Source organism: Lutra lutra, chromosome 9, assembly GCF_902655055.1.
Source record: "Lutra lutra chromosome 9, mLutLut1.2, whole genome shotgun sequence".
NCBI lineage: Eukaryota > Metazoa > Chordata > Mammalia > Carnivora > Mustelidae > Lutra > Lutra lutra.
The window spans coordinates 36,318,157-36,343,649 of NC_062286.1; the positions used below are offsets into that span (position 1 = coordinate 36,318,157).

Sequence of the window (25,493 nt, forward strand, 5' to 3'; positions counted from 1 at the left end):
GTAAAATATACAGATTTTAAGGTATTTGTCATTTTATGTCATTTGTCATTTTATATATTATGTCATTTTAGGGTTCATTGACAAGCATATACTCTGTGTAATGAACACTCAAACCAAATATAAAACATTTCCACCTTTGCAGTTGGCCCTCACCTCACCACCACAGGAGAGACAATCACCTTCGTGAGTTCTATCCCCATAGCTAAATTTTGTAAGTTCTTGAACTTCATGTAAATGGAAACATACAGTGTGTAGTTTTTGTGCATCCAGTTTATTTCATTCAACATGATGTCTTAATAGTCCTCAACGTTGTTGATAGTTTGTTCATTTTTAGTGCTGAGTAGTAACATTAAGTGAATAAACACAATTTTTTAATGCATTCTCCCAGGGCTGAACATTTGGTTTGCATCTAGACTTTTAGCTGCGATGAATAAGACACGGTGAATATTCTGGTACAAGTCTTTCTTTTTTCTTAGAGTAAATGCCTAGAGAGGACTTGCTGGATGATGGATATGTGTATGTCTAACTTTATAGAAACTGCCATTTTTCTTTATAGCAACTGCCATTTTATATTCATTTGAGCAATGCATGAGGGTTCTGGTTACTCTATATCCTGAAATATTTTAAGTGTCTCAAAACTGTTACCAAAAAAATCAGGTTGTAAGAGTTGTCTAAGTCTGTTCTTATTCAAAATTGTCTTGGCTGTTTTGACTTGTCTGGGACTTTGCATTTCCATGTACAATTTTGGACCTGCTTATCAGATTTTTTTTTTTTAAACAAAAAGCCTGATTATATTTGTTTGTGATTATGTAGAATCTATTAAGCAATTTGGGTAGTGCTGGGTCTTCCAAATCTAAGAAGATGATTTATCTCTGTATTTATATAGGAATTTAATTTTTCTTAGCATATTTTCTAATTTACAGTGTAGAGATCTTTCACATTTTTTTCTAAATTTATTCAAATGATATTTCTTCTTAAAATTTAATTATCAATTGTTCTTAATATCATATAGAAATGTAATTGAATTTTTTGTGGGTGTCTTGTATTAGACTGAGGACGTTCCCTTCCACTCCTAGTTGGCTGAGTATTTTTGGATGTTGGATTTTGACTTAATTTTTCCCTCTATTCACTTAGCTAATCATGTGAGATTTCTTTTTTTTTCTTTTTGTTTATTATGTTCAGTTAGCCACTGTATAGTGCATAATTAGTTTTTGATGTAATGTTCAATGATTCATCAGTTAAGTATAACACCCAGTGCTCATAACAGCACATGCCCTTCTCAATACCCATCACCCTCTTACCCCTCCTCCCACGCTCCTCCCCTCTGAAACCCCCAGATTGTTTCTTAGGGTCCATATTCTCTCATGATTCATCTCTCTCTCTGATTTCCTCCCCCTTTGGGTTTTCCTCCCTTCCGCTGTGGTCCTCTGTGCTGTTGCTTATGTTCCACATATGACTGAAACCCTATGGTAATTGTTTTTCTCTGCTTGACTTACCTCACTTAGCATAATCCCCTCCAGTTCCAACCATGTTGATGCAAATGGTGGGTATTCATCCTTTCTGATGGCTGGATAATATTCCATTGTGTATATGTACCACATCTTCTTTATCCTTTTATCTGTTAAAGGGCATCTCACCTCCTTACACAGTTTGGCTATTGTGGACATTGCCACTATGAATATTGGGGTGCATATGCCCCTTCTTTTCACTACATCTGCATCTCTGAGGTAAATACCCAGTAGTGCAATTGTTGGGTCATAGGGAAGCTCTATTCTTAACATCTTGAGAAACCTCCATACTGTTTTCCAGAGTGACTGTACCAGCTTGCATCCCCACCAAAAGAGTAAGAGGGTTTCCCTTTCCCCATATCCTCCCCAACATTTGTGGTTTCCTGTTTTGTTAATTTTTGCCATTCTAATTGGTATAAGGTGGATCTCATTGTGGTTTTGATTTGTAGTTCCCTGATGGCTAATGTTGGGCATTTTTTCATGGTTCTGTTAGCCATTTGTATGTCTTTTTTGGAGAAGTATCTGTTCATGTCTTCTGCCCATTTTTTGACTGGGTTATTAGTTTTTTGTGTTGAGTTTGACAAGTTCTTTATAGATCTTGGATATCAGCCCTTTAATTGTAATGTCATTTGCAAAGATCTCCCATTCTGTGGGCTGCCTCTTAGTTTTGTTGACTTTCCTTTGCTGTGTAGAAGCTTTTTATCTTGATGAAGTCCCAAAAGTTGATTTTTGCTTTTGTTTCACTTGCCTTTGGAGACGTGTCTTGAAAGAAATTATTGTGGCCAAGGTCAAAGAGATTACTGCTTATGTTCTCCTCTAGGATTTCAATAGATTCCTATCTTACATTGAGATCTTTCATCCATTTTGAGATTTCTTCATTCTATTAATGAAATGAGTTACATTGATTACTTTTCAAATGCTGAGCCTGATTTGCACTCTTTGAAATCCTTTGTCATGATATTATAATGCTTTTATATTATTAGATACAAATTGGTAATATTTATATAAGGATTTGTGTGTTTCTTGTGAAGAATGTAATTTTCTTTCCTTTGAGATGTCCTTATTAGGTTTTGGTTTAAGGGTTATACTGTGCTCATAATGTGACTAGAAAGTGGTCCCTTCTCCTATATTTTCTCAAGGAGTTTTAATAAGATTGGTATTATTTCTTAAATTTGGTAGTATTTACTAAGAAGCCATCTGGACTTTTTTTTTAATAGGAGGATTTTTGATTACCCTGTTAACTTCCTTAACAAATATGAATCTTAAGATTAACAAGTTCTTCTCTGTCAGTTTTATTAATTTGTGCTTTTCCAGGAATTTGTCCTTTTCCTCTAATTTGTAAAATGTATCTAAGTTGTTAATAATATTTCCTTATTATAATATTAATGTCTATAGGATCTGTAGTGATGACCCTTCTTATTCCTAATATAGCTTTTGGCTTTTTTTAGGGCTTGATTTTTCTAGATGTTTATCGGTTTTGATAATCTTTTCAAATAATATACTTTTGTCTTGAATGCTTTTCTTGCATTTTTGTCCATTTTCTGTTATTGATTTAATTTCTTTACTCACTTCAATTTAGTTGGGAATTAATTTGCTTTCTTTTTCTAGCTTCTTCTAGCTCATTGTTCTAAAACCTTTCTTTATAAAATAAAAATGTATTGTTAAGAAATTTCTGCTAACTTTGTTTAGTGTATTTTAAGCTTTGTTATTTAGCACATACAGATTTTGGGTTATTATATCTTCTAGAGGAATTAACCTGTTATATTCATTAAATGTTTCTCTTTGTTTCTGGTAAATTTTTTTTGTCTAGAAGTCTACTTTCTTTGCTATTGTTATAACCATACCAGTTTTCTAATGCCAAGTGTTTTCCTGGTCTATCTCTACCCACCCTTTTATTTTAACCGATCTGTCATTATATCAACCTACTCCCATGTGCCATTGTGAGATTTTTATAAACAACATATGGTGAGGTCCTGGTTTTTATCCAATTTGGTAATCTTTTTATTTGGAATGCTAAGCTCATTTTTATTTACTGTAATTCCTAATAAGTCTACCATTTTGCCACTTGCTCTGTTCTGTCTTTTCTCAGTTTTTCATTCCCTCTTTGTTTTTCCTAGTGGGTACATTAAGTATCATAATATGTATCCTTATCTTGCCAGTACCCACCTTGAATTGGTATTTTACCACTTTATATGTAATGTAAATTTGTAAGACTATAGTTCTTTCTTTTGGGGGAGTTATTGATTTTTTTTTTTTTTTTTTTTTTTTTTTTTTTAGTATTTCATTTTATCTCTTCTCAGCTTTTACCTGTATTTCTTTTCTTTTTCTTTTTCCAAGAATCTGAAGTGTACGTATTTAAGCTCCTTAGGTGATTCTAGTGCACAGACAGAGTTGAGAACTACAGGAGCTTTTTGGGAAGCTTCTTAGTGTGACCTGGAAATAAACTTCACTAACAAATAAAAAGCAGCAGTATTAAATTATTATGAAAACTTAAAATGGATCAAAATAACCTGATATGAAACCTGATGATTTTTTACACGCATGGCAAAGAAAAATAAATTTCTTCTTTGAACTTTTTGCCCGGTGGTATTTGTAACTATCACAGAGAGGCAAGTGCATCTACACATTGACTTCTTTGTCCACTATTCACAATCCATGACACAGGAAGTTAATAGACCACATAACAAAGAGTTGCCACATATTCCACATTTATAAGTTTATATATACACACATATATACTTGCATCTTTATGTACAACTGAAGTGCGGTATGTACAGCATGTTTCGTTTTTCTTCAGCTCTATTTATTTTTTAGCTTGATTTAAGCTTAATTTACCTTGATTTTATAAGTGCTGTATTGCTAGTATTAGTAAACCTAAAGTTTCTCTTGATTTTAGGGAAATACCTTCCAAATGCCAACAGCAGAGGTCACAATTCTAGCTTAAGGTTGCAGTGGGAGAAATGAAAGGTGATTAATGGAAATTAATCAATAAAAAATTATGGAATCCTCAAAAAAGAATACAGAATCCTTACCACGTACCATGCAGGGCACAGTACTGAACAAGACAGTGTTAGGTCCACATCCCATCAAGCTGTCAATCTAATTGACCCCAGAACATACCAGATTTTCCTGACCTTCACCTCCTTTGTATCCTCTGTAGTTTCTGGCCTTGTTCAGGGTACCAATTGTGGCTCTGTTGCTGCTTCCTCTTTGTTTCTCTCTCTCTATCCCCCATTGCAGCAAGGGGTTGACCCACTGAAAATCTGGTTATTGGGATCTTCCAGAAGAAATGCTTCATCTGGAGGGAAAGAGATAGGGTCTGTGTTTTGAAACAAGCCCAGAGAGAAGTCAGTGTTTTCTGTGAAATATTCTGGCTTTCCTGTTTCTCTCTAGTTTGTAGCCCCTATATCCCTTTCTCTGACTTATGAGGAAGCAGTTCAGTGAAGCTGGTTGTAACATGGCAAAATCTTATACTAAGTATACCTTTCCCCACTTCACACCTATTTTTTTAAACACCTGTTTTTTAAAAAGGTTATCAAACCTTGTTTCTAGACCCTGTGTCCAAATTCCCGTGGGTATCACTGTGCTGCCAATCAATTGGCTTCAGGTTCAGGGGCTGGGTAACCTTACGTTTGTTGAATCAGATGTTTATTCAGTGTGTTGGGTCATCCTTAAGCGTAGAGAAACTCTCGTGAGAGTATTCTAGAACTTAAGTGTATGGTTCTGGAGTTTGGTGAGCAGGAAAAACAGACCACCAGCTAGGTCAGCTGGCCCTGCCTCTCCTCCCTTCTAATGTGACAAGATATGAATAGTTAGAGCTTCACTTTACAGTTAAAGGTAGGTAAGAGAAATGTGGGGGATGGCTTCTTCCAGTACATATGTATTTATGTACTCAGTAACTACACGGTCCCTTGCCAGTAGGTTTACCAGCTAAAATACACCCCTGGGTGCCTGGGTGGCTCAGTGGGTTAAAGCCTCTGCCTTCAGCTGAGGTCATGATCCCAGGGTCCTGGGATTGAGTCCCGCATCGGGCTCTCTGCTAAGCAGGGGGCCTGCTTCCCTCTCTCTGCCTGCCTCTCTGCCTACTTGTGATCTGTCTGTCAAATAAATAAATGAAATCTTTAAAAAATAAAATAAAATACAGTCATCCCAATGTGAATTTTAGATATCCAATGTGTAATTTTTTAGTCTAAGTATATCCCAATACTTAAACTGACAGTTATGCATTGTTTATTTGAAATTCATATTTAAATGGGTATCCTCTGTTTCTGTCTATTCAATCTGGCAACCTTGCTTATGAGGCTAGTGCTGGAGTCAGACACGGTCCCTGCCACACGGAGCAGGCAGCACCTTCCTTCTCCGGGATTTGGCAGTAGCAGTCGGCAAGCTCCCCTTTCTTCCCAATTGCTTCCATAGGCCTGGAGACACGGAGGACCTGTCTAGCCCTTAGTGAGCCCAGCTGCCCCCACCCTGCATCACTCACATTCTCCTGCCTTTAACAAGGAGGGGAAGGAAACTTGATGCCCTTCTCCCCACTGGCTGCTCAGGTGCTGGGTAGCAGAGCTAACTTGATGCAGTAAGGGCTGGCATGATGAGGGCCTCTGAAAAATATGATGGGCTCCTCCTCCCAGGACTTTTCTCCCTACCTACCCTCTCCAGAACTGGCAGACGTGTCTCCTCCTCCCTTCATTACATGACTGGTGTGTCAGACATCTTTCCAGGCCTTGAGGACTCAGCAGCCAACTGCCCTGCCTGAGTGGCCCATGTGACTGGGTATGTTTCCTGTTTTCTGTCTTTGGCCATGGGTACCATCCTTAGGTTTCTTATTAACGTCTTCCTAGGGGACCCAGGACATCCAAGGCCTGCTCCCCACTGCTGAGTGCCAATGGTGCCCTGCATGCTTCCTGGCTTGGGGGCACCCTGGTGGGCTCTTGGGGTGAGGGTCTTGCTGGACATGTGTGTTGCACTGCCCCGCTCAGGCCCACTGTGTTCTATCCACTGACTGTGATGGCAGAACACTTCCCGTGGTGGCCATTAATGCTCAGGAAGTGTCAGCTGTTGTCTCCTGCCTTCACCCCTGAGACTCAAGTGTCCTCCCCCAACCAATTACCACATTCTGGCGACTGTGCCTCCCCTGTGGAGATTACTCGAGGCCCTCCCTCCTTATTACCTCACCTGGGCCCTCCCCAGCTCCCTTTCCTGTGCCCTGCCCCTCACATGCAGCCTGGTCCCTCACCAAATCCATCCTCCACCAGTGACCACACCTAAATACTTGACTGCTGGGACCCTCCCAGGGCCTCCCAGTAAATTCTGCACTGGATAAACTCAAGCTCCTTCTGGCCACCTTGAAGCACATTCCTCTGCCTGGACCCTGCCAACTTCCACCCCACCCCTATGCCTTCTCTTCTCCACGTTGAGGCTCCATACTCACCCCTGCCCTGCTTTGGTCTTCCTCACAAGCAGCCTGCCCACCTTGCCTCCACGTTCATCTCACATCTTTGTCTTCCTTTCTCTGCCTGTTCATGGTTATCTTTTGAGATCTAGTTCAGGCTGTCCTCTCCTCCAGGACACCTTCTCTGAGTCTCTCCTCGAATAAGGGGCCCCTGATAGGCTTCTTGGAGCAGCCATACCCCTCTTATCATTGTACCATTACTCTTGGTTTGCGGTTGTGAGTTCTTCGCACATAAAAATTGTGGATCCTTCATTTGGCATCTCCACCTCTGAGAGTGCCCGGCTCTCTGCACAGGTTGCTTCAACTGACCTGAATGAAATTGCCTTGTGTCATTACCTCACACTTGGCCGTGAAGCTGTTTGGAGCTTTGCTTCCAAACTTTCTGTTAGTCCCTGAAGCAGAAGTTCCATGATGTGAAGGAGTTATCCAAGAGCTAGCTGGCCAGGATGGCTGGTAGCTGATACCTCTCTTGGGAATTATTTAGAGGAATTTACTACAACAATGAATTTGCTAGCTTTCAATATCAGTATTTTAAGTGTACCAGCCAAATGGAGTATTTGGGGTCTGCCTCGCCTCTTAAATTCTTTTAGGCCAAATGAGTAGCTGAGGCAGTCCAGGCTGGGTTCCTGGCCAGGAGGGGCCACAGCTCCATCGCTGTTAGCTTTCAGCTGGATTCAGTCCTTATCTCTGGTGATCTCTTTTTACTCGACACCTTTAAGAATAAAATTCCAACAATAACGAACACATACCCAGTTGCTTATCATGTATCACACACTATCCTTAGTCACTTCTTTAACACCACAAGACAACTCACCAAGTTTCTCTGTTTGTAATTGATGTTTCCATAACACCTAGAACCATGCCCTGCACAAAGTAAGATTTCACTCGTATTTGTGGAATCAATGAATGGGCGGAATGACACCTCCTGATTTCAAAAAACTCACCAAAGTCCTGTCCTTGTCAAAGAATGGAGTTCAGGGTAGGTAAGGACTTCACATATTCCTGAGCAAATGACCACCACTATTTGTGCATTGAACAGTGTTTTTAATATATTCCTGAAATCTTGTTGCCCCAAAGTCTTGCTTGCTGGTTTTATGTAAAGCAGACTTTTGTGAATTGAATCCTGCCCTCTTACTGACTAATAGTTTTAGAGACACTCTATCTGCAGTTCTGAAACTTACCCTGAGGATGGGTTCCAATAATTCCAGTGAATATTACCTGTAAACAAATACCTCACATTTCTAGAAGCATTGCCTATAAAATCAACATATTTAGAAATGAGGAATAATCTTTCCACAGAATCCCTAAATCTTCATTTATCTTCTGGATCAGTCTCAGTTTCTTCTATCAGATTTTCACAAGATATGTACCTTCTAGACTCTAACATACCTGCCTACAGAAGGCTTCTCAGTTCCTCTTTGCAAGCAGACATGGGGGTATGATAAAGAATAGGAGTCAGAGGGGACACCTCTCTGTCTGGCAGACGGAGGCTGTCCCTCAGCAGGGCCCATGTCCTGTGAGTTTTAAGTAAAATCACCGGCCAGCATTGCAGAAAAAACTTACCAGCCTTCTGCTAGGGGAGAGTCTCATAAGTCTTTCTTTTCTTAAAGCCTATTTCTTTCTCATTTCACACCCATTTAGTCCCTAGGGAATGTCTAGGGCTGTGTGTGTGTGTGTGTGTGTGTGTGTGTGTGTGTGTGTGTGTGTTTTAGGGAAATCATCAGGGAGTCATATATATATATATATATATATATATATTTTTTTTTTTTAATGGTGCTCTGGGATTCTCTGAGAATCATGGTATGGCAGTCACAGCCCAGGATACAGGTGATGGATATATAGCGTAGATTGAGAATGTGATAAACTTTCTCAGGGCATCGTCGTGGACATTACTTATCATGAAAAGAGCATGACGTTTAGGACTACAGAGTCCTGGGTTTGAATCCTAGTTCTGTCCTGCTCTGGGAGACCTTGACTTAGCTAGGTAACCTCAGTTGGACCTCTGTTTCCCCATCGGTAAAGTGGGGATATGCTTTTCTATTTCATGGGGTTGTCAAAAAAATGAAATTAGAAGATAAATACAGAAGTTCTTTGCTTATTGAAATTGTTCAATACAATTATGTTTTTCTTCATCTAGTGCCAATTAAACAAATGATGGTTTCCCTGTTTTTCCATTTGTCCCAGCTCAGTGGTTTCTCTTATGAGGTGGTAGTAGACTTGTCTATTTGCTATAGCATGAGGCCCAATGCAGTATCTTTTGCGTGTTCAGGTTTCACTGAGCAAACAAGGATATTCAGACATTGTAAGATTATTCTATGGATGGAAACAGGTAAATAAATACCTTGAGCCCAAACTGATTTCGTTGTTAAAGAAATGAAAAGACAAGCCACAGAATGGGAGGAAATATTTGCAAATGTGTATCTGACAATGGATGTTATCTAGAATAGGTAGTAACACTGAAAAAACAATTCAACTAAAAATTAGATGAAGCAAGCCAATAAAATATGCACAAAAGGTTTGGATGGACACTTGACAAAAGAAAATATATGAATGATCAGCCAATGCACACATGAAAAGATGCTAGTTATCAGGGAAATGCAAATTCAAACCATGAGGATACACCATTACGTATCCACTAGATTGGCTAATGTTAAAAAGACAGAAAAGACCAATTATTGGCAGACGTGGAACAACTAGAAACCTCCTACATTGCAGGTAGGGATGTAAAACTGCACAACCACTCGGGAAAACTGTTTGGCGGTCTCTTAAAAGTTAAAAATATATCTACCATATGACCCAGTCACTTCTCTCTTACATATTTACTGAAGAAAAATAAAGACATATGTCTCCTCCAAGATTTTTACATGAATTTCCATAGTGTTTTCTTTGTAATAGCCCTAAACTGGAAACAAGCAAAATGTTCATCAACAGTGAATGCAAAAATGAAGTTAAATATATGCATTGCATAGAATGGAATTCTAGTCAGCAATAAAAAGGAACAGCGACTAATCTATGCTACAGTATGAATGAATCTTAATGTGTTGATGGGAAGAAGCAAGACATAACATACTGTATGATCTTATTTCCATAAAATGTAAACTAATCTCTAGTAACAAATAGCACGTTAGTGGTTGACTGGAGATGAGGATCCATCAAGGAAGGGAGGGACTGTAAAAAGGCATGAGACATTTTCTGGAAGTTGTTGGAAATGTTCTGTAGCTTGATTCTGGTGTTATTCTCATGGGTATGTACAGTTGTCAAAATTCATTAAATGGCATGCTTTAAATGAATGTAGTCTGTTGTAAAATAAATTATCCACAGTAATACTGATAAGGAAAAAAGGTAAATTGTTTATTTAAAGCAAAAATAGCAATGAATTTTATAACATATGTAGAAGATATCGATAGATGGATAGATAGATGTTATATAATCTCAACAGTAGCGCAATGGGTGGGAGAATGAAATGGAAGTATATTGTTTTGTTATCAGGTTCTTCGATTCTCTGAGAAGTGGTATAACATTATTTTTTTTAAAGATTTTTATTTATTTATTTGACAGAGATTACAAGCAGGCAGAGAGGCAGTCAGAGAGAGGAGGAAGCAGGCTCCCTGCTGAGCAGAGAGCCCGATGTGGGGCTCGATCCCAGGACCCTGGGATCATGACCTGAGCTGAAGGCAGAGGCTTTAACCCACTGAGCCACCCAGGCGCCCCGTGGTATAACATTATTGAGGGAAGAACATGTTAGGGGCAAGATGCATATTTTAAACCATAAAAATCCCTATAAAATAAAAATAACAGTTAAAACTCTAACAGTGGAATAATAAAACCTAAGCGATTAATCAAAAGAAGACGAGAGCAGAGGAAAAAGAGTAAAAAGAACATATGGCATAAATAGAGGGGAAAATTGCAAGATAATAGTTCCAAACTCAGTCATGTTGATAATTACCTTAGGTGTAAATGGTTTAAACACTCCTATTTAATTTGCTGATTGTCAGATGTGATAAAAAAAAAAAAAATCAAGACTGAACTAGATGCTTGCTGTAAGAAGCCCACTTAAAATGTAAAGACAAATAGATTAAAAGTGTGAAAATAAAACATTTACACCTGCAAACATTAACCATAAGAGAGAAAATAGAATATTACCAGAGATAAAGAGGAACACTTCATAATGATAAAGAAGTCCACTCATCAAAAGGTCATAACAATCTAAATGTGTGTGGACTCAGGACACCTGGGTGGCTCAGTCAGTTATGCCTCTTCCTTTAGTTCAGGTCGTGATCCCAGCATCCTGGGATAAATCCCGCATCAGGCTTCTTGCTCAACTGGGATCCTGCTTCTCCCTCTGCTTACTGTTCGCCCCTGCGTGTGCTCTCTCTCCCTCTCTCTCTCTATATCTGATAAATAAATAAATAAATAAGATCTTTAAAAAATTTTTTTAAAAATGTGTATGGACTCACAAAAAAGCTCAAAATGCATGAAGCAAAAATGGAAAGTATTGAAAGGAGAAATTAACAAATCCAAAATTATAGTTGCAGACATCAGTCATTCTGAGTAATTGATATAATAAATAGTAACTGATATAAAAATTGATATAATAAACAGTAATGATATAAAAGATATGAACAACATTGCTAAGGAACTTGACTTAAAAGAAATTTATAGAGTATTCTATCCAACAACAGCAGAATGCACATTCTTTTCTTATTTTATTTTATTTACTTTATTTAGGTATAATTAACACAGTATTATATAGTTTCAGGTGTACAATTTGTATATGACTCAACAATTCTATACATTTCTCAGTGCTCATCAAGATAAGCATACTCTTAATCCCCTTCACCTATTTCATTCATCCTCCCAGTTGCCTCCCCTTTGGCAACCACCAGTTTCTCCTCTATAGTTAAGAGTCTGTTCTTTTTTGTCTTTTTTTTCCCTTTGTTCTTGTTTCATTTTTAAAATTCCACATATGTGTGAAATCATATGGGAAATATCTTTCTCTGCCTAAGTTAATTTACTAAGCATTATACCTTCTGGGTGCATACATGTTGTTGGAAATGGCAAGATTTCATTCTTTTTATGGCTGAATAATATTCCATTGTATGTATATACACCACATCCTCTTTATCCATTCATCTATTGATGGATGCCTTTGTTGCTTCCATATGTTGGCTATTGTAAATAATGCTGCAGTAAACTCAGGGATGCTTATATCTTTTTGAATTAGTGTTTTCATTTTCTTTGGATAAATGCCCAGTAGTGGAATTACTGCATCATATGGTATTTATATTTTTATTTTTTGAGGAACTGCCATATTGTTTTCCACAGTGGGTGCACCAATTTGCATTCTCATGAATACTGCACAATGGTTCCTTTTTCTCCCCATCCTTGCCAACACTTGCTATTTCTTGTGTTTTTTATTTTAGCTATAATGACAGGTGTATAGTGATATCTCACTGTGGTTGTGATTTCCATATCGCTAATGATTTTTGACATTGAGTGTCTTCTCATATGTGTGCTAGCCATCTGAATGTCTTCTTTGGGATAATGTCTGTTCTTTCCAAATGCACATAAAACATTTATCAAGACAGACCATGTAAATTTAAAGGATTGAAATCATACAAAGTATGTTTTCTGATTAGAATGAAATTAGAAATTAATAACAATCACATCTGGAATAATCCATATATTAGGAAACTAGACAACACACATAATTTATAGGTCAAAGGAGAAGTCACAAGGGAAATTAGAAATTATTTTGAACAAAATGAAAATGAAATAGAACATATCAGAATTTGTCGTGTACATCTAAAGCAGTGCTTAGAGGAGAAGTTAAAATACTTACATTGGAAAAGGAGAAAAATAGAAAATCAAGGGTGTAAATTTCCATTTAAGAAACTAGAAAGAAGGAACAAATCAAATTGAAATCAAGCAGAATGAAAGCAGAAATCACTGGAACAAGAAATAGCCAAAAAATAAACATAATTAAGCCAAAAATTTTTTTCTTTCAAAAAAATAGATAAATTGATAAACCTTCAGCTAGATAATTAAGAAAAAAAAGGCACAAATGATCAGCATCTGGAATAAATGAGAGGACATCACTACAGATCCTATAGACATTGAAAGGATAAAATTAAATATTATGGTTATTATTACTAGTGTCATCTCAATATAATGTCAATAGGTTTGACAATATATATGAAATAGAAAATTTATTGAAAGACATATGCTATGGGGCTCTCTGCTCAGCAGGGAGCCTGCTTCCTCCTCTCTCTCTCTGCCTACTTGTGATTTCTGTCTGTCAAATAAATAAATAATCTTAAAAAAAAAGACTTATGCTACTAAAAGTGACGGAAAAGGACTGGAAAATCTGAATAGCTTCATCTCACATTGCTGGTGAAATCTACGAAATACTTAAGAAAACATGCCAACTTGACACAAACTCTTCCATAAAATGAAGGAGAAGGGAAAACTTTCTAACTCATTTTAGGAACATTACCTTGACACCACAAACCAGACAAAGACATTATGAGAACAATATCCCTTGTGAACAAAATGTTAGGGAATCACATACAGTATATTTTACTATAAAATAATGTACAGTGATCAAGTGGTATTTATCCCAGGAATGTTAGGCTTTTGTGACATTTGAAAGTCAATCTATATGATTTGCCCTATGAACATTATAAAGGAGAAACATCATATAATCATCTCAGGAGATGACACTCCATTGATAGAGAATGGTCAATGAATCAACACCTCTAACTGCTGTCACTCTTATCAATCTCCAGAGTCTGAAGCTTCAGTTGAGAAGACCATACTTTGTGGAGAAAGGCCATACTTTGCGGTACTTACCATGAGTTTGAGATGCTTAGGGGAAAGTCCCCAGCTCAGTGTGTTTACCACCCTTGATTAGAGACAAGTCCTGGAGTTTGGTAGAGCATAAAAAGAAAGAGTTCACTAAAGCTTTTAATCCTAGCAGTTGTTATAAACAATAACATTTTAAGAGAGTTTAAAAACAAGGTCTATAGGGTGTTCAAAAGAAGGGAACAAGAGTGAAACCTGTACCTTCCATTATAGTGTTTTGAAACATGGCAAAGAAGAAAGCCAGAGCTGGGGGCGGGGGGTGCAGTTGGAGGGAGGCCCATAGCCATTGTGTTGCACAGTAGTCATGGCCACAGGTGGCCAAGAGATGATGGAAAACGGTGACTCCTACCACTTTGAAGAAAGAAATTATTCCTATCTGTATACATTCTATTGGTACTATAAGTAATTGCCACAAACTTGGTGGCTTAAAATAACACACATTTGTTATCTTATAGTTCTGGAAATCAGCTGTCTGAAACAGGTCTCAGTGATGAAATATCAGTGTCAACAAGGCTGCATTCCTTTTGGAGGCTCTAGGGGAGAATTGACTCCTTGCCTTTTCTAGCTTCTGGAGGCTCCCTCATGACTTGGCTTGAGGCCCCTTCCTCCATTTCAAAGGCAGCAATGGCTGGTTGAGTCTCATGCCGCATTTTCCTGACTGCATTTTTGTCATGTCTCCTTCTCCTGCCTCCCTGTCACTTATAAGGACCCTCATGAGTACATTTGGGCTTCTGGTTAATCCAGGATCATCTCCCAATCGTGAGAACCTTGATTTAATCATATCTAAAAATCCCTTCTGCCATGTGGTGTAACATATTCTCAAGTTTCAGGAATAAAGACCTGGTGATCTTTGGAGGCCATTATTCTGCTTAGCACATTTTCAATGGAAGTAGAATTAGAAAAATTAAAAATATGAGAGACATGTAAAGCATTTTTGTGTGAAGGGAAGAGGGAGATAATTTGGAATATGATCTTACATGGTAGACTACAGCAGGGAGAGAGTTAGTTACACCGAGTGCCCATTTCTCGTGCGGTCAAGGGGTGTGAAGACAGTTGCCGATGTGAGCAATGGGGTTTCTGAGGGACTGGCAGAAAAGTAAGCCTGAACAAGAAGCAAGGGAGAAGTTTTCCAAGAGGACGATGGTGTGGTAGAGCCTCACAGAGGCAGGGTGCAGGGTGACAGTTCTGAAGGGCAAATGGAGACTTTGGTAGCATCTGAGGAAGGAGCAGGTATCACAGTGGGCTTGCCTCAGATACGCCTGCACTGTGGTTCCCTGCGGGTGGGAGAGGGGGCGCTGCTGAGTCCCTCACGGGTCTGCACTCCTCTCGCAGGTATGCCGGATTCCTCCTGGACAAGGACATCTTCCATGGGAAGGAGCTTGTGGACAATCGCCCACTGCAGGCACTGGTGGCGGGACTGAAGGCCTACAGTACCTGGGAGAACGTCAGCTGCCTGCAGGACTGCCGCGAGTGCACAGGAGGCATGGTGAGCCCTGCAGGCCCCAGAGGTGCCAGCGCCGCACCCCCAGGTCCCCCTGCTATAAAACGGGTGATGTCAGCACTCTGCGCCTGTGAGCAGGGCAGCAGCTTCAGGGGGAAACCCATTGTCTTCGTGACCCTGAGTGCACCACCCAGCCTTGCGATCTGTACATCTACCTCCTACCATGCTGCGTAGGCTGATGGGGGACCCCTGCGTTTGTAAAATGCTAGCTCCCATGGCCTGGCCCATGGAGGCCTGCAGTAAATGTCATTAAACTTGGTGGTGGCTATTGTTGACAGTATGGGGAAGGTCCAATGGGGTCAGATGATGAAACCGATTCTCCAGTGTTTGAATCCCTTGGGAAAAACGCAAGAAATGACCCCGGGGTGGGGGGATGGAGAAGGGTGATTAGCCCCAGAAGAAGGCAGACAGGGATGTGCCGAGCATCTGGAGACTGCTTTGTTTGTCCCCAGCCCTGAGCCTCAGACTGGATTGTGTAGTGAGGGGCAGAAAGTGTGAGAAATCTGTTTGAGTTATTGAAGAGTTGAGGGGAACTCTGAGAACAGCTGAAATCTGTGCCCGATTCCACCACAACCTGAGGGCAGGGGCCCCTTTTAGGATCTGGGGAGTCTCTGTATCCTTATGGGGGCTTGGAGCTGGTAAGAAGGGGAACCCACGTAGGGTCTGTGAGGGCATGACAGGTTGGATGTGGGGTTTGCGGACCTGTAATACTGTGGCATGGTGAGGCTATGGGGATTAGCTGTGGTGGCAGCCGGGGTTCATCCTCAGATGACAGACCTGCATTTGTGACCCCCAGGGACTACACTCCTTCACTGGCATGTGGGCTGGATGCAGGTTCTGCTGGAGCCTCCAAGAGACATTTCCTGGAGGAAGGAGGGGAGGAGCCCCTATTGGGTTTTGGCCTGAGCTTGATCTGAACTTGGCTAAATATTATCTTATCAACAGTGGCCCCAAACCTGCAGAGGAGGATGATGAAGTTTAGCCTCAGTGAGAAGGGATCAAGAGCAAGTTAAAGGCAGGGGTAGAAAAGAAGAGGGGAAGGATACGTTTCCAGAAAGTCTGCTGCCCTGCTGCTCTGTATCAGAGCTGGGACCAATGGAGGGGTGAGGAGTGAGGGATGAAGGGCAAGGAGTAAGGAAGGGCTGGACCTTCACAATAGGCACAGCCCAAGAGTTTCTCCCACATAAACAATATGGATGGAAACGAGGGCCTCCTGCGGAAGCCAGTGTGATCATTTCTCTTAAGGTGGCTGAGTAAAGATGTGCCCATGAGGCAAGGAGGCCTCAGTTAGTTAGGTGTACACTCTGTCCGTGACAGTGGTGGGGGCAATAGTGATGGACATGCCTGTTTTGTGCCCGTGGATGTTGCGTGTGAGTCCACATGGAAGGAAAGAGAATGCAGAACAAAGTAACAGCTGGCACTGGGGCACAGCTGGACCAGGCGCTGAGGTCCTCTGAGGCAGCGAGGTGCCATGGCTCATTGTGACTTTCCTCAGTGCCCGGACAAGGTAGGAGGCTCTTGCCACATGGCTGGTTTCCAGCCGTAGCTCCAGGGACGTGGCCATTTCTTGGAACAGGAGTTTGCTGGCAGCAGGTAGGAACAGGACTCTTCTGGGCACAGCAAGAAAGTTGAGGTCAGCAGGTGGGAGGTAAGACCGGAAGTGACCCCTCTGGCAGGGGTAGCCCACCTACGGGGGTTTGGGACTCTGCTAGGAGTGCTGAGAGATGCAGATATTGTGGCTTCTGACAGGTGACTCAATCCAAGGGTGTGCTCAAAACCACCTGTGGTCTTCTCGTCTTCCTCCCTTGGCTCATTCCTTGTGATGCATTTCATGGGCTGACGTGCCCAGAAGGTCTGGACCTTCATATCCTCCCAGATGACCTGATGGACAGACAGGATGGTGGACAGATGGACTGATGGGAAATAGGATGGTGGATAGATTGGTTGATTGAATTGTTACCCCGTGCATTCATTATCTCTGATAATTTAGTTTCACTGGAATGTTACTAATTTGGCTCTTTGGGATTTAAGACTATGTATTTGAGGGATGCCTGAGTGGCTCAGTCAGTTAAGTGGTTGCCTTCAGCTCAGATCATGATCCTGGTGTCGTGGGATCGAGTCCCACATAGGGCTCCTTTCTCGACAGGGAGTCTGCTTCTGCCTCTGCCTGCCTGTCCTCGCTCGCTCTCTGACAAATAAAATATATTAAAAAAAAAAAAAAGACTATGTATTTGAAAATGGAAAAGGGGAAAAGGCTGTTATATGTCTTACAGGCATTGACACTTAAAAAAGCAATCAGTTCTTCCTGTCTGCTTAGCTTACCTCGTGCCCGAGGGAAAGATTCAAGACACAGCAGCCTCCAGCGTTTGGTCTAGGCAAGAGTTCAGCATCCCAGCTTCGTTGCTCTTAAATTGTTCTATACAAACCTTTGGATTCTGAGGTTCTTTCCCTCCACATTGAATGTTTCCATACCAGTTGGTGGTCTATTTTAATAATATTATCACTGTGCATCAGGAAACCAGGAGAAAGTCTTAGGTTGGCTCTTTCTACAGAAGTCTCAGCAATTGTTGCTTTCTTTGGGTGATAGGTTGAATGTTGCAAGAGTGACATTTAGTTGCTAAAAGAACATGCTGCTAAGAGAAGCATAGTCTGTCACTTTTTGCACAGAAAGCCTGGGACAAATAAGATCTCATACAAATTTTTTTTCCAAAATTAGATCATCAAATGCACAATACTGGTTGGAAGTTACATAATTCATGTTCATGCAAGCATGTCATTGCCTTAATGACTGCTGATTAAGAGTCATTGTTCAATATTTCTTTTTTTTTAAGGTTTTATTTATTTATTTGACAGAGAGATCACAAGTAGGCAGAGAAGCAGGCAGAGAGAGAGGGGGAAGCAGGCTCCCCGCTGAGCAGAGAGCCTGATGTGGGCCTCGATCCCGGGACCCTGGGATCATGACCTGAGCTGAAGGCAGAGGCTTTAACCCACTGAGCCACCAAGGCGCCCCCAATATTTCTAATTTCTGTCTGTGTGTAGAATGGTGTACAAGGTACATGCTCCCTGTCCTGAGGGCCAGGTAATGCAAGGCGGGACACTATACATTGTGCATGAAACTGTGTGGCCCTAAGATTTCAGTCAAATGAGCTTTCGGGGACTCCCACTCCAACCAGGTTGAAGTTACCTGAAGTTACTTTCCTGATTAAAACAGCAAGACACCCGACATCAGGCAATGAGAGTGAGGAAATTAAATTAAATGAGACTTATATTTGTCCCAGTTTACTACCTTGAGAATTTCCACACCATGCCTTCAGAGGGGCAACCGAGGCAGAACCCAGGGGACTCCCTGATTTGAAGACACCATGCTGAGAGTTCAGGGAGACAAAAGCATCTGGAATTCATGGGATAGAGTAGAAGACAGAAGAGAAGTTGTTGGTCAGAGAGAGAACTCAGGCATCTGCAGGGGTTCCCTTCAAACATTCAGCTGAGCACTGATTATTGCATGTGTGTGAGGGAAAGAATCACCTGGAAGGTCTGGAGGGAACAGGATCATGTCCTCACATGGGAATGGGAACAGTGCCTTTTCTCATAAGCCAGCCTGGAATACTTTAAGACTCAGCCTGAGAAAAAAAGAAATGTTATGTATAAAAGAACAAAGTTAAGGATGACAGCAGATTTCTCATTGGAAAAAAAAAAATAAAAACAAGTGGAGCGACAGTTTAAAAAGTACTGAAGGAAAAAAATGAAGTTAAAATTGCATACTCTGAAAAATTATGTTTCAAAAAAAAAAAAAAGAAAACCATTATAACAAAGATGTGTTTGGACTTGCCAAAGTTGAAAGGATTCATCACCTGTAGACTTTCACTATAAGAAATATTAAAGGAAATTCTTCACACAGAGAGAAAATGATATTGGATAGAAATATGGATCTGCACAAAGCAATGAAAAGTACCAAAAATAATAACTTTCTTTTTTCTTTTTTTTAAGATTTTACTTATTTATTTTAGGGAAAGGAAGCACACAAGCAGGAGGTAGGGACAGAGGGAGAGAGAGAATTTCAGGCAGACTCCCCACAGAGTGGGGAGCCCAATTTGGCGCTCAATCTCATGATCCCGAGATCATGACCTGAGTCCAAATCAATCGTCAGTTGCTTAACTGACTGAACTACCCAGATGCTCCATAACTTTGTTAATATATAAGATTTTTCTTAGTATTTGAGTCTCTTTAAAATGTAATTGAGGTGAGCCTGGGTGGCTCAGTTGGTTAGTGTCTGACTCTTCATTTCAGCTCAGGTCATGATCTCAGCATTGTGAAATGGAGCTCCAAGCTGAACTGTGTGCTCAGGGTGTATCTGCTTGAGAGTCTCTCCCTCTATCTCTCCCTCTGTACCCCCCCCCCACTCATGCACACACACACTCTCTCTAATTAAATAAATAAATCTTTAAAATGTTAGGTAACTGACTCTCTTAACAAAAATAATAGCAATGTAGAGTGAGTTTTATAACATATATAAAAGTAAAATGTATGGCAAAATCACCTAAAGGCCAGAAGGGGATAAAAGGAAGTCCACTATTGTAAGGTTCTTATGCTATACCTGAGGTAGTATGATATCACCTGAAAGTAGACTGTGGGAAGTTGAAGATTTCTATTCTAAACCCCAAGCTACCACTAAAATAATACAATGAAGAGTCATAGCTAATAAGCCAACATAGAAGTTAAAATGGAATTCAGTACTAAGTCCAAAAGAAGACGAGAGAAGATGAAGTAGGGGAGAATGAAGAGATTGTTCAAATATAAAACAAATAGCCATATGGTAGATGTAAACCAAACCATGTTCCTAAACACTTTAAATGCAAATACCCCAATTAAAAGGCAGAGCTTGCCAGATTGGATAAAAAAAAAAAAGCGAGACCCAACTATATGCGTACGAGAAATACATTTTGAATAGAAAGATCCAAAGAGGTTAAAAGTAAAAGGATGAAAAAAGATATGTCATGCTTACACTCATCAAAAGAAAGCTGGAATGACTATTAATATCAGACAAAGCAGATTTCAGAGCCAAGAATATTGCCAGGGATAAATAAGTCCATTTCATAATGACAAAGGGCCAATTCGAGAGGATATAACGATCCTAAACCTAATAACAACTTTAGCAGGTTAACAATAAGCAGGTTAATAACAACCTTAGCTTCTTTGGTCATCCCCACTTTGCAGACGAGGAAACAGGGGCTCCAAGCAGTTGGACTTGCCCAAACTCCCACGTGTTGCCTGAGGATTTAAGGCCTGATTCATCTGACCCCAGAGTCCATGTCGATATGGTGAAGCTATGCCCCGAGGTGGAGTGGGAAATCACACTGAGGTGTTTGGGAGGCTCTCCAAGGAAGTAAGCTCACCTTTACTGGGTGGGATGAACAGATAGCACTGGGTGAATGGGACCCCAGTGCCCCCTGCCTCCACACTTAACCAAAGATGAGGTCTGAACTCCGGGGAGCTTAGTGCCTCTGGAACTCCAGATCTGCCCTTCCAAGTGATTCTTCATGCTGATGAAAGGCAGCCTCTTGCCATGTCAGACACAGCATATGTGGGGGCCAGGATCCAGGGGCTACGGGGTCTCTTTGCTTTTTATTGCTTCTAATTAGTTAATACTCATTATGCATTTTCTATATATGTAGGCACCTTTGTAAGTGCTTTATATATAGTAACTTAGCTCTCTCAAGTTAGGTGAGTACTATTATCAGACTGACTTTTCAAAGGAGGAAACTGAGGCCAGAAAGAGATTAAATAACTGGCCTAAGGTTAAGGGGCTAAAAAGTGGCAGAGCCATGCTTTAAATGCAGAGAATCTGTCTCCAGAGACTATGCACCAAGCCACTGTGCCATATGCAAACCAGTGTGTCCTATGTTCCAGAAAAGAGCGGGGTTCATGTTAATGGGGTGGGCACAGTCTGAATCCAGCATGCCACTTTGCAGCTGTGGGACCTTGGGCAGGTCTCTTCCATGCCTGAGCCTCTAATGAGTCTTGCTGAGCTGCTCAGAAGATAACATTAAGTTGGATCCTCCTGTAATGGGAGAGGTTGATAGGCAGGACCAGACCCTTTTCCTCTCAGACCCTCTCAGGTGATTCCTGGCTCCTGCCCTTTAGTGTAGGGCTAAGGGAAGTAAGGCGGGATGAGGTTACATTACTCACCTCATACTTCTTTGCTAAGTCAGGGAGAGGCTGGGACAGGAGCTGGGATAGCAAAGCCCAATCCTGGCACATAGCCGGCACCGTTCCCAATGGCGAGTACTGCGTGCTCACACATGTTCTGCATTTTGGCTTTTTTTTTTTAAGATTTTATTTATTTGACATAGAGAGAGATCACAAGGAGGCAGAGAGAGGCAGAGAGAGGAAGGGAAGCAGCTCCCTGCCTAGCAGAGAGCCCGATGTGGGGCTCGATCCCAGGACCCTGGGATCATGACCTGAGCTGAAGGCAGACGCTTTAACCCACTGAGTCACCCAGATGCCCCCATTTTGGCTTTTAATCTCAGTGTGTAAGTGGAGAATCCAACTGGCCTCATTTGGACCCAAAGAAAACCCTTCCTCTGCCCACATGGGAATGCTGGGAGTCTAATTCTGTGAGCTCTGGGTGGTCACATGACCTGGGCCGCGACTGCTTGTCTTTGCTTCCACCTTATTTCTTTAAAGATTGATGGAGTCAACCAAGTTCTAAGGACTGTTGCCATTTAACTGTATTTGTACATTGTTTCTTTTCTCCATACCCAAGCAAACTCAGATTGAATTTCCTACAGTTGTCTAAGAGAGGAATAGGGCAGCAGAACCCCGAATAACAGAATGCTCTTATGGGGCTGCATCGTGAAGGGGGCAGTGTGATAGGTGGGGGGAGAGCACTCATACCAAAGGGGTGGGATCTCCTGTCAGGGCTCTGTGACCCTGGATCTTCCCACCAGGAGCCTCAGTTTCCTTATCTTTTAAAGCCTTGCCCATGATAGTCTCCCAGTAAATGCTAAAATCTCCTTGTCTTTTTCCTGGGTGTGATTGCACTGAAGGATCCACCTCGACCCATTAGACACATGTGGGAGCTGCCTGGCTAGGGCTCCTCGGGGTGCAGGCTTGGAGAGTAGAAGCAAGTCACATCCTCAGCAGATCTGGCTCCAAACCATTGGGGTCTGCAAAAACGGGCTTGGGATCTAGATAGGCTGCATGGTTCCTGCTACTCCTGTCACTACAGTAGAACTTAACAGAAGCTCTAGCTCTTGACCTTGGCCCTGCACAGCCAAATTCTTCACAGGGACCTGTTACAGTATCCTTTAGCCCTTGCACGTTCCCTGTACCTGGATGCCCATGGCCAGGAGCCATGCTGATTATGTTGTCCCCCTTGATATCAAGACTGGGAGATACCACTCCTGGGCTCACTGGGCCCTGAGGATTGCCCTCCACAACAGGATTTCAGGCTCCCCTCCATCAGGGCCCCTCTGTGAGAGCCTTCTCATTTCAGCCCCTGGCTGCTCCATTCTGTTTCAGAATCCTCTATGGGAGAGCAGAACTGGCTGAAGCAGAATAAAGAAATTGCTATACAAAATTGGAGCAAGGGCAAGTCTCAGAAGAGATCTATGACCCAGCCTGATGATAAGGTTATCAGCAAACATGCACTGACCATTCCTTTCATGTTAGACACAGAGCTGCTGTTTGCTGTTTGGAGATGTCATCCAGCTGGGCCATGACTGAGTCATTATATTTTAAAGATTGCATAAGAGAATATTAAAACAATTATAAGTGTCTGTAAATTTAAAAAAAAAAAAAAAGTGGTGTGATGCGGAGCCCCTTGGTTTTTTAGTAGACTTAATCCTAAAACTAATTCCTCAGGGAGATTCAACACGACCTCATTTATCTGGCATTGACCACTTCTTGGAACAGAGCCAAGGCCTGAAATAAGCAAAACAGAACTCTGGGAATCCCAGAGAGATGACGTGAGGTCCGCGTGCTGAAGCTCAAACCCTTACTCATTCCTGAAGGAGCCTGGCCAGCTTCCTCTGGGGCCTGGTCATGCTTGTTGACTCTCACACTTGGTTCCTGGTTTCCTGAGGTGCTGCTGCAGAGTAGTAAGGCTAGAGGGACTCTGCATGCAAGCAGTTAAGAGTGCTGGTGACCAAAGAAGAGCCAGAAAAATGAGAAAAACCAGACTCAAAAATCCAAGAGTGCCGTGGGCCAAGGAAGAATCAAAAGTCTGGTGGAACATGAGGTCCTCTGGGCAGAGTGGGCTCTGTGCTGGAAGGCAGGCTGGTGCAAGGAGGATAGTCATTTGAGGGTCACCCCTCTGTCCTGGGTGCTGCAGATTTACTATTCCCTGAAATGAGAGAAAAAGCATTTCTTTAACTGCCCAGCTTTTCATAGCAATCCCCTGGATGTGTAACTTTCGAAACAGATTAGATGACTTGCATCTAATATGGTAGAGACCATTTTGTTACCCATCCAATTTCTTTTTTTCTTTTTTATTTCTTTTCAGTGTAACAGAATTCATTGTTTATGCACCACACCCAGTGCTCCATGCAATACATGCCCTCCATAATACCCACCACCTGGCTCCCCCAACCTCCCAGCCCCCACCCCTTCAAAACCCTCAGGTTGTTTTTCAGAGTCCATAGTCTCTCATGGTTCATCTCCCCTTCCAATTTCCCTCAACTCCCTTCTCCTCTCCATCTCCCCATGTCCTCCATGTTATTTGTTATGCTCCACAAATAAGTGAAACCATATGATAATTGACTCTCTCTGCTTGACTTATTTCACTCAGCATAATCTCCTCCAGTCCTATCCATGTTGATACAAAAGTTGGGTATTCATCCTTTCTCATGGAGGCTTAATGCTCCATAGTGTATATGGACCACATCTTCCTTATCCATTCGTCCATTGAAGCGTATCTTGGTTCTTTCCACAGTTTGGCAACTGTGGCCATTGCTGCTATAAACATTGGGGTACAGATGGCCCTTCTTTTCACTACATCTGTATCTTTGGGGTAAATACCCAGTAGTGCAATTGCAGGGTCGTAGGGAAGCTCTATTTTTAATTTCTGAAGGAATCTCCACACTCTTCTCCAAAGTGGCTGCACCAACTTGCATTCCCACCAACACTGGAAGAGGGTTCCCCTTTCTCCACATCCTCTCCAATACACGTTGTTTCCTGTCTTGCTAATTTTGGCCATTCTAACTGGTGTAAGGTGGTATCTCAATGTGATTTTAATTTGAACCTCCCTGATGGCTAGTGATGTTGAACATTTTTTTATGTGTCTGATAGCCATTTGTATGTCTTCATTGGAGAAGTGTCTGTTCATGTCTTCTGCCCATTTTTTGACATGATTATCTGTTTTGTGTGTGTTGAGTTTAAGAAGTTCTTTATAGATCCTGGATATCAACCTTTTTTCTATACTGTCATTTGCAAATATCTTCTCCCATTCCGTGGGTTGCCTCTTTGTTTTGTTGACCCATCCAATTTCTTAAGAAGAGACAGAGCCAAGAAAAATCCTGGCTGGCGCCTGGGTCATGTGGAGCTAGCTGTGCTGGTGGAGGATTCTAGGTATGGAGGCCATGGATCCAGCTGGCTAGTGTTGCACATGTGGGTGAGGTAAGCATGAGCTGGGCTTCATCTTAATACCAAGTAACTGGGTAAATTTACTGGGTCATGCCAAGTACCTGGAAGGGGTTCATGTATGGCCCATACTCTGAAGGGGTCCCAGGGTCTGACAGACTTCCTAAGAAGAGACTGGCTGGGATCCAAGATCTGACCTCAGTAGAAAGGCCCTCTCTGTGGCTACTATGACACCTTCTTCAGTCAGACTCTTTGCTCAGCCCTGACCTGATTTTTCTAGACCACCAGTGGGTCTCTGATCAACTTCTTCCCTTTCTATTTCATTGATCAGAGGACCCTTTCTCTGGACAGAGTTAGGACCTTCAAGAACAATCTCAACATTTTGGGACTGTGGAGTAAGTCCTACGTTTCTCCCCATTTCTGCTGTCACTTTCTGGTCATTATGCAGACAACAACCAGTTTGATTGTAGGGATTTAGAAAAACAGCACAGTAAAAATACTTTATGATGATAAATTATTTCTCAACTTTGAAAGAACCTTGCTCAAGATTAGAGGAATCAACTCTCTTTTTTTCCAAAAAAAAAAAAAA

The 25,493-nt window shown here is 41.4% G+C and overlaps 1 protein-coding gene across 1 annotated transcript in view; it reads left to right on the plus strand.

Annotated features, from left to right (window-relative positions):
- The window catches only part of ACOXL (acyl-CoA oxidase like), a 336,509-nt gene that overhangs the window by 158,431 nt on the left and 152,585 nt on the right, over positions 1 to 25,493 (plus strand). Inside the window, exon 12 of the mRNA XM_047746939.1 lies at positions 15,157 to 15,310. Within this exon, the coding sequence (XP_047602895.1) occupies positions 15,157 to 15,310 (154 nt within the window). The remainder of the gene's footprint in view (positions 1 to 15,156; positions 15,311 to 25,493) is intronic.